At 41.7% G+C, this 9,942-nt stretch overlaps 1 protein-coding gene across 1 annotated transcript in view; it reads right to left on the reverse strand.

The window, feature by feature from the left end:
• The window catches only part of Efr3a (EFR3 homolog A), an 86,377-nt gene extending 78,199 nt beyond the window's left edge, over nt 1-8,178 (reverse strand). The window contains exon 1 of the mRNA XM_050145196.1: nt 7,973-8,178. Coding sequence (XP_050001153.1) covers nt 7,973-7,982 — 10 coding nt within the window. The 5' untranslated portion in view covers nt 7,983-8,178. The remainder of the gene's footprint in view (nt 1-7,972) is intronic.
• Between the last annotated feature and the right edge of the window lie 1,764 nt (nt 8,179-9,942).

Consider the following 9,942-nt stretch of genomic DNA (forward strand, 5'->3'; position numbering starts at 1 on the left):
CTCAAAATTCTATCTATTCTATCCTCAATTCTTATCTTAGGGGAGTCCATGACTGAGCTAGAATTCTTCATGAATATTAACTTTACAAAGGCATGCTGAGGATTCAAGCACATAACTAAAAGATTTGGTAAGCAAAAAAAAAAAAAAAGTTAAAGGAAAAAACATGTAAAAATCAGAAGAAAGACAGCAGAAGCAGAATACTTAGAATGGTATATTTTTGTCAAGTACATGGTCTTCATTCCCATGGTGATATGCTTTGATTTTTCTAGTGGATCTAGCTGTGTCTGTGAGTCATTTCAAATTATACTGAATGTCTGGGGTAAGAGTCTGCATTTTTCTAAGAATCATCAGGACTTTCATTACATTCTCAATAGGGTTCACTTAGCAAAACTTGTAGGATCTTTAACCTGGATAAACTGCTATCCTATCTTCTTGTCCATCTTTGCTGAAGAGGCTAGTGGTCTACCTGGGTCTTTCATGTATTTTACTTTGGAAAATGCTTGAGACTTCTTTCCAACAACAGTTCAATAAAAATATTCCTACTACCAGAGTAGTAATTATGGGCTAGTCCTTTCCTGCAGAAAGTCCCAGGAGACAAAATTAATGCCATAAAAGTAGCTTAGTCTTCTTGTGGGACTCCTAACAGTGGGAGCAGGGGATGTTTCTGATTCTTTTGCTTGCTTTTGGGACCCCTTTCCTTCTATTGGACTGCCTCATCCAGCCTTAATATGAAGGGAGGTACCTAGTCTTATTGCAACTTAATATGCCATGTTTGATTGCTATCACTGTGAGGCCTGCCCTTTTCTGAAGGGAAGCAGAGGAGGAGTGAATCTGGGGAAGAGGGGAGGTGGTGGAGGGAACTGAGGTCAGGATGTAATATATGAGAGAATGAAATTTTTTAAAGATAATTAAAACACACAGAGAATACGTGTGTGTGTGTGTGAGAGAGAGAGAGAGAGAGAGAGAGAAAGAGAGAGAGAGACAGACAGACAGACAAAGTGGAGCCTCTAACCAAAATATTATTCAGACAAGAACACTGTGACTTAGAGATACTCTGAAAATACTTCAGTAATGGTACCTTCTTTACTAAAATCGAGAGTTGGGTTTATCTAGTTTCTAAAAAAAAAAAAAGAAGAAGAAGAAGAAGAAGAACTGAACTAAGGAGAAATAGATATCCTATGTAGAATTGGGTTTGGCCACCGTAGCCCAACACAGTACTACAGAAACAGAGGTGAACACTGGATCATTCCATGTCAGAGGAATTCCATTCCATGTTCAACCACAATATCTCTTCATTTGACACACACACACACACACACACACACACACACACACACACGAAAAAAAATGTTTCAATCTCCTAAATCACAAATGGCTTTCTGTCCTTTTATGTATGTGGGTAGGTAAAGGACAACTGGTAAAAATAAATAATAACAATAACAATAATAATAATATGATTGCCCTAGAAAACCAGAGGAACTTGGATCCAGTTGCTTTGTTTTTAAGTTGCCCATTCAAAATTAAAATAGAAACAAACCAAGTTCCCCCAGAAAAACTAGCCTCATCTGCCCAACAATTCAGATGGTTTGGAAGATGTATAAAACATCCAAAATTCTGGTGAAAAGAATAAGATAGTGGAAAAGAAATGCTACCCATTCTGCTTGCTGAAGGACCCCGATCAGAGTCAATTCCAGGGTCAAGTTCAAATACATCACTGCTGACTAGATCAGGCCTAGAGGCTGTTTGAGCCTCTCTCTGGGCTGAGAACACATCTCTGGGGAGCAGGCTGACTGAGCATTCTAATGGTATGAAAGCAGGACAGGCTCCGGGCACAGCTTGATCTGTAATACTTAAATATTCAGAACTAGAGCAGTTCTTAATAAGATATAATTTTAATGTTGTCCTCCAGGGGAATATATGGTGGTGTCTGGTAATGTTTTTTTTGTTGTTGTTGTTCTTACCATTTTGGGATTCCTAGGGAAGTAGTAGATGCTGCTACTGGCTTTAGTAGATAAAAGCCAAATACATTGCTAAACATTTTATAAAACATAGAATAGGCCTCTGCTACCACTCCCTCCTTTAGCCACCACCACTAAAATAGCTTGTACAAGATATCAATGATGCAAAGGCTGAAAATCTCTCATTTACAGTATAAAGGGCAGACATCTGTATAGTCTAACACATCAAAAAACATACAGGAAGACTATGACATGTCTTTATAAAGAACCAGTAAGTTAGAAATTGCTAGTATGTCTACAAATAGTCACTGTAAATGTGACTGTGACAGCCGGAGTGTATTTTCAGTCCTCAATTGCTTCTCTGCATTATAATGGCACATAAAACCATTCCATTTCTGGCTCCCCTCTCCTCCAGTCTTATCATTTGCATAATCTTTAAAACAGCTCTGCTTACTCATGAATGGGACTAACTAAAGCATAAATTCTATGTGGTGTGGTGATGCACACCTTTAATCCCAGTACTTGGGAGGCAGAGATGGGTGATCTCTGAGTGTGAACCCACCCAAGTCTACAAAGCGAGTTCCAGGCCAGTCAGGGATACCCAGAGAGACTCTGTTTAAAAACTAAAGAAACACAAGGTCTCCTAAACCGCATCAAGGCAAAGATCACTGTGAGAGGAAAAAGAAAAAAATACAAAACTCCAGCTACGACTCTGGGTGAAGGAACAAGGCTGGAGAGAAAGAAGGTAAAATATGATGGAGGAAAATGGACTAACAATAATATGAATAAATATGAATGAACACAAAGGCTCCAAAGGCAGTAATATGAATGCCTAAGTTTGCAAGTGGTTATGGTTTAGATGATCACTGACCTTTGTTAAAAGTTTTTTTTTCCTCAGTGTCTTTTCTTATTGCTGTGATAAAATAGTCTGACAAAGCAATTTAAGGGTTTATTCTGGCTCCGAATTCAAGAGATTAGTCCTCCATGACAGAAAACTCAAAGCAATAGGAGTCTGAGTCTAAAGTGACTGATACATTGTATGCTGTAGTAGGATGAGCTGCAGGCAGGCTTGTTTTTTGTCCAGGGTGGAGGCGAGCAGATCTGGTGAGCTTAACCCCGAAATAACTACAAAAAAAAAAATTGTATTAATTTAACTACTGCCTGGCCCATTATATCTAGCCTCTTCTTGGCCAACTCTCACATCCTGATCTAAGCCATTTCCAATAGTGTGTATCGCCACTTGACTGTGGCTTACTGGCATGAGTCTAACCAGCGTCCGTCTTGGGCAGGAGAAGCATGGCATCTGCCACATTCCCTTCTTCCCAGCATTCTGTTCTGTCTACTCCGCCCACCTAAGGGCTGCCCTATCAAAAGGCTAAGACAGTCTCTTTATTTAACCAATAAAAGCAACACACAAACAGAAAATCCTCCTATACCATTTCCCCTTTTTCTGTTTAAACAAAAAAAAAAAGGCTTTTACTTTAACATAGTAAAAGTACATATAACAAAACAGTTATCAAGCAAGGAATTACAGTTACCATATTTATATCTATTTTATCTTTTATCATAACAAAGGAAAACTATAACTATCCATTCTTCAACTCCATCAGAGACTCCAGAAGGACATAATATTACCTAAGTAAACAGGAAGTACATTGTAAGCAACTTCCAAAACTCTAGAAAGGACAGAGACATCTCGCTGTCTGGACAGTCACCCAAAGTTTTTTTGTACCATTGGGGCATCCATCTTTGGCCTTTAGGCCCATAGTATCCAGCAGACTTTTTCATGAAGTAGGAAATTCCAAAGACAGTTCAGTCACTATCTGCTGTGTCCTGCAGAATGTCTCGCAGACTATTTTATGAATCAGGAAACCCGAAGGACCATCTCACCTTTAGGCAAGTTTTGTAGTCATCTTTCTGTGGGTTGTTTATGACCAGTTTATGCAATAGTCCAGACAAGAGCACTTTCTTGCCTAAATGGCTAAGGAGCCTCTTTGATGCCCATCTTCCTCTTGAAGTACATTGGTGCTGCCAGAAGCAGACGTGTCTCATTGTCATGAAAAGCCCTAAGTTATTAAAACATTTAAAATGCCATATTCTGTAGTCTTTGAAAGATATGAAGAATGCCTATCTAACTGAAATATATCTCTATATATCTAGAAAATCTAACTAACATGACTACAAGGTTGACTATTATTGATGATTATCCATTAACAACCTATATTTTCTAATTATACATTATATTTTTAAATGAGCTACACAATCACAATACCTTAATCAAGATTAGAAATATGCATATAACAAAATTGACCTTAAATTAGTAACAGTAAACCAAGATTTATATCAATGTAAATTATTTATACCTATATCATATCCCGCTTTAAATATAAAAGAACATTTATAAGCAATATTTGGGAATATGGGTGTAGAAAGCAGGGAGTGATCAAGCCATGCTATGCTCAGAAAGCTTTCTTGATTTTATCAAGCCAGGATCCCCTGCCCAAGGAATGATGCCACCTACAGTGGACTGGTGGCAAACAGAACATGAATGTACTAAAGTAAATAATAAAATTAATCCACCAATGAAGGCACAACTGAATGAATTACTGAGAAGCAGAAGCAGGTACTGTGGGGTGGGCCTCTGAGGGGTACATCTCATCCCTGGATGCTTCCTCTACGTCTGTTTCCTAGCTGTTGTGAGGTGAGCAGCTTTCACGTGAAGCTTCCCTCTGCCAAGCTTGCTGGCCATGCTGTTTCTCTACTTTCACAGGCCTCACAGCAATGGATTCAGTGGACTTTGGACTGAAACCTCTGAAGTCAAGAGACAAATTAAATCTTTCCTCAACTGTTTCTTCCTCAAGTCTGTCACAGTGACAAAAAGTTAATACAACACATAATGTGTTTCTAAGAAAAATTACTTCAGCTATCAACTATCCTTCAGGATTCATTCGGCACTTCTTCTGTAAGACACTGAAAAACGGTTAAATATAATTAGCCTTATCCAAGGACAGGGAGATGTCCATATTGCCACAGTCTAACTATCCTAACTAGATAACAATGCTGATGTCTAAATGCCGAGAGAAGCATTAGTCACACTGAAAGCACAGTTTGATAGCCAACAACAGTTCAGTGTCTGCATTCCCCCAGCTAATACATAACCATTTCTCATATAGAAGAGCATGTTTTGTTGGACCTGTTTTCATGCATGAGATGTGGATAAACTAGGAAGCACCTTCCATATAAGCAATTTGCTAATGTAAATCCATGCCTTTACAACAGAGCATCTACTTAGCACACAGGCAGAATTCATAGCCTTCTTCACAGATTCCTGCGGCAAGACTTAAATCAAAGCAAATGATGCGATTATCTCTCTAAGCTTACAGATATTTTCATAGAATTTTCATAAAGTTTTCATTTGTGTCTTAATGTAACTGAAGCAAACAAATTAAAAAGTTTGTTCAACTTTATTTTGCTAAGGGAATAAACACTATCTGTGTTCAATGTGGACACTGGCTAAGGAGGCCAGATCTGTGTTCAGGTTCTGGTTTTACTCCACTTATGACCTCATGGAAGCCATCAAAATTCACTAAAACCCACACATGGTAGTAAACTTCTAAAACCCTTTAGCAGTGGCAGGAGGATCACAAGTTCTAGGCTAGCCTGGGCTACATAATGAGCCTTTGCCTAAAAGTAAAATAAAATAATGATTTAAGAAAAAAACCTGTCTTAGTCTCCCAATCTTCAAAAATAAACAAAACAAAAGAACTAAGAAGCCTCAATGTTCCTTCCAACTTAAACCCTTTAAAATTAACAGCTATTTAATTTAGGTCTATTTAATCAATATCTTAAATTAAAGTCTATTAAATCTAAATTTGAAAAGTAAGCCAACAACAGACTAAACACAGAATGACAAGAACAAGAACTGTTTCGTGTTGGCACCTTCCTGGCAAACATCCTTCCAGTTGCTTTCTCAAGGAGTCCTTGGCTCACTAAACCACATTCATTGCTTGGCCAGCATGGCTCCAGCATGTGAAGCTGGCTTCTACTATCAATGCCATTTCAATTGCGAGTAAATAATAAATACCAGCAGAATTATTTATCTATGAGTTGCTTGCGGAAATCTAGAACCCAAGATCCTAAAGTGATCCTCTTCAACCCCTTCAATTTTGTAGAAAAGCATTTGCTTTTTCATAAAACACTTAAAAGTCAACTGGCTGAACATGCAAATAAGCCCCGGCACTTAACATCTTTAAAAAAAAAAAAAAAAAAACCTTTATGAGACCTCATTTTTTCCCTAAAAGCATTCATCATACACTGATTGTGTTGAAGTGTCTGCTTATTATAAACTTAGTATGTTATCAGTCTACTCTAGACTCCTGCCCACCAAACTATCACAGACATCTTGAGGGCTCTGAGCATCAAGAGAGAAAAAAAAAAAAGAAGAGCTACTCTTTCAGATTTGTATCCTTATCCACATCAGTCTCTCCTCAATTACAGGAGATGCACAGCAAAAATATGAACGATACATAAACATTTTCCTTGATAGGATGCAATCTGACACCTGAATTCATCAAACTCACTGGACAAAGTAAATAAATCAAGCATCCTGATACTACAAGTTTTCAGCATCCTCTCTAGGAAACTACGTAACGTTAACACATAACTAAAACCTTTCCCTTGATCTTCCACTCATGGGATGCAATTTGACACCTGAGTTCATCAAAACACTGGACAGAGTAAATAAATCAAGCATCCTAATACTACAAGTTTCCAGCATCCTCTCTAGGAAACTACATAGCATTAACACATAACTAAAGGTTGAGAATTTTACAGAATGTCGATGGACATTTTACCCAGACGATCCCCCATGACGTCTCATCTTTTGAGACAACTCGTTTATCTTTCTCTTCTCTGCTTTTCTCAGAAAGACTGTTACGGTGCCAATTTCAAATATTTGAATAACTGAACATGAAATTAGAAATAAGAAACTGAAAATAACGGCCATGAACTTGAAGGCAGAGTGTATTCCTCCAGGCTGAATCACTCAAGCAGAAAAATAAAGTAAGAAATGCACAATCATGTGAAAATAAAACCCACTTGGTGTTTGAGGGTTAATGTAAAAGTGATCTTTACATTAAGATCTCAAAGATTCGACACAACTATGAAGTAAATAATTCTATTATTAAGATTTTTTTCCCCAACACTAGAAAAAAAATTGGACTTTTGAAACTGTCTAGAAATCACGTACCCGGTATATCTAACAGAAACCAACTCAGACAGAACTAGTTAGGAATTCCGAGAGAAACAGTCACAAGTCTGTAAAGATTGTGCAGCAGGGCACACTTCAAGGGGCCCTACTTGCAAAGAATCTCAAATCCATCACCAGCATCATGCTGCCTCTCGGTAGGGGATCAGCCACCCGGTTTGCACGTAATTCCTGTGGGCCACTGGGTTTAAAGTCTCACTGCGAGGATCTGGGTCACTGGTAGCACCGTAGTACCTCGTAGTACAGTGTCTCTCTCAAAGCCTCCACTACCTGGTCATCTCCAAACCCAGCATCCCTAGGGGACAGCTAGGACACTTGCTATTAGCAGAGCCCGGGTCCCACGCTAAGGAAGCAAATCAAACTTGCATTTGAGTCAGCGTAGTGGGTAATCAGGTTGACACACTTGGGGGAGGGTTCCAATCGGTCCCTCAGACCCGCTAAAGAGAGCACAGGCCTCGACCTCAGGGCCATAATGCTCTCCAAAGTCGCTCTGGGCCTCCGGGGTTAGCTCGGGCTGCCCGGGTCGCACGCATCCCCGTTACCACGCTGTCACCGCGGGCCGCCGTCAGTTCCCCTAACGCTCCGCCTCAGTTTCCCCGAGTGCGCACTGGGATCCCCCGCACCCCGCCCAGGGGACGCTAAAGTGAAGCGAAACTAACTCGGGGCCGGCCGGCTGGCTGGCTAACCGGCGCTTCCTGGAGGCGCTCCCCGCCCGGCCCGGCCCGGCCCGGCCCGGCCCCACACTCACGGGTAGGCATGGCGACCCGAGCCCGCCGTGCTCGCCGCCGTTCCCGGACTCAGAGGAGCTGCGCGAGCCGCGCCGACCGCAGCATGACTGCGGAAGCCTGGCCACGGACGCCTCGTCGGGGCGGAGGGCGAAGAGCCGAGCGAGCGGACGCCGACCGGCCACACAAACCACCGGCCGCGCTCCGCGCCCGGTCGACGACGCGCTGGGCCGACCCACGCCCGTGACGTCAGCGCGTCGCCACCGGGAGGTCCCGCCCCCGAGGCTCCCAAGCTCCGCCCCCGAGCCGTGACTGCTGGACTCTACTGCTGTACCAGCACGTACAGGGTGGAAAGTGAGAAGGCTCCGCGTAACATCTCCGAGGTTCCTTTTCGTTTCGCTTCTGGTGATCTATCTTACTTTGGCTTATGCCTGCTTACGGCGCATCACCTTTGAACTGTGAGGGTAAAGACGATGGTCCTGGGTGTAGTAACTTGGCCTAGACTCCTGTTCAGAGCTATTTTTTTTAATTTATTTATTTATTAAAGATTTCTGCCTCCTCCCCGCCACCGCCTCCCATTTCCCTCCCCCTCCCCCGATCAAGTTCCCCTCCCTCATCACAGAGCTTTTTAATTGGCAGAGCTTCCATCTGGCAGTCTGTCGAAGCCTAATGCCTTTGAGATGCACTAGGGTTATCTGGGGTGACGGCTGAGCGTTTTCTCAGAGGACAGAAAATGTCACTCCCTCTGGGGCTTCTGGTAGCTTTCAAAGTCAGCCAGTCCTCAGTACTTGGTCTCCTCCTTTAGAGAGTGTTCTGAACACTTCGCTAGCCCTGTTCTTAACGCTGGGTATCATTAATATTCTACTTGATAGGTCTATTAGGAGTCCCAAAACTGGTTCAACCCCAGAGTCAATGTCCAGCAGTGTAGGTAGTACTCGCAACATTGGCTAGCCACTGTTGACTGCACATAAACCTTTTGGAAAAATACAAGCAATGCCCAGAAGTCTAACACTACGTTTTCCAAGTGGTTCAGGAGATGTAGGATCCCGTCACTGAATTCTGTTAGCCCTGAGCAAATGCTGATGAATGGCACATGAGATGATCTAAATACACACTTACTTTTGGAGACCTATATCCTGGAGTGCAGTGCCAACTTTCTGCTTAAGAAATGAGATCGGGAAGTCCTGAGAGGAGAGGAGATAAAGAAGATGAAGTAGCCAGAAAAAAAAAATTGAGGGTAATTAATCTTTGGGTCAACTCGGAAGTAAGCAGAATTTGATTTAGCAAAGACCTTGAAGGATATAGAGAGAGTAGAAGCAATTAAGAGTGAGTCATAGAAACCCCTGAAAAAGACGTAGGTGTAAGAGAGATGAGAGGTGTCCCCTTGCTAATGGGAAAGGACAAACCATCAAGGATGTGGTCCATCCTAAAATAGGTTCCGTGGTAGCAGTGTTGTCAATTTGACAGAATCAATCCTTGGGGCCAGGCCTCTGGGTATGCCCATGAAGGATTATATTAGGTTAGTTGGGATGGGGAGACATAGACCGTGTAAGTGTGAAGGGACAGCTCAAGAACAGAATGCACCATCACCCTGCCTCCTGGCAATGCCACCTACACCTACTGCTGTGCCTTTCCCAACATGATGGATTGCAACCTTAAACTGTGAGCCAGAGTAAACCCTTTCTCTGAGGTTCAATATGGTGGTGCATGCCTATAATTTCAGCCACGTGCAGGCTAGTCTCTACAAGTTCAAGGCCAGTTTGGTCTCTATATTAAGTTTCAGGCCAGGGAGGCCTGTCCAATGAGACCCTATATTTAAAGAAACAGAGGACAAAAAAACCCTTTCTCCCTTAAGTTGCTTTTTTATCAGACTGTTTATCGTGGTAACAGAAAAAGTAACTAAGACAGACTCCAATGAACTGTGGTATGTTTTTATGACCTCTATATTCTTTCCTAGTCTCACTTGTCCCCCCAAGATATTTATAGAATCTTT

Source organism: Alexandromys fortis, unplaced genomic scaffold (assembly GCF_014885135.2).
Source record: "Alexandromys fortis isolate MF-2015 unplaced genomic scaffold, M_Fortis_MF-2015_v1.1 scaffold_2_1_26212458, whole genome shotgun sequence".
NCBI lineage: Eukaryota > Metazoa > Chordata > Mammalia > Rodentia > Cricetidae > Alexandromys > Alexandromys fortis.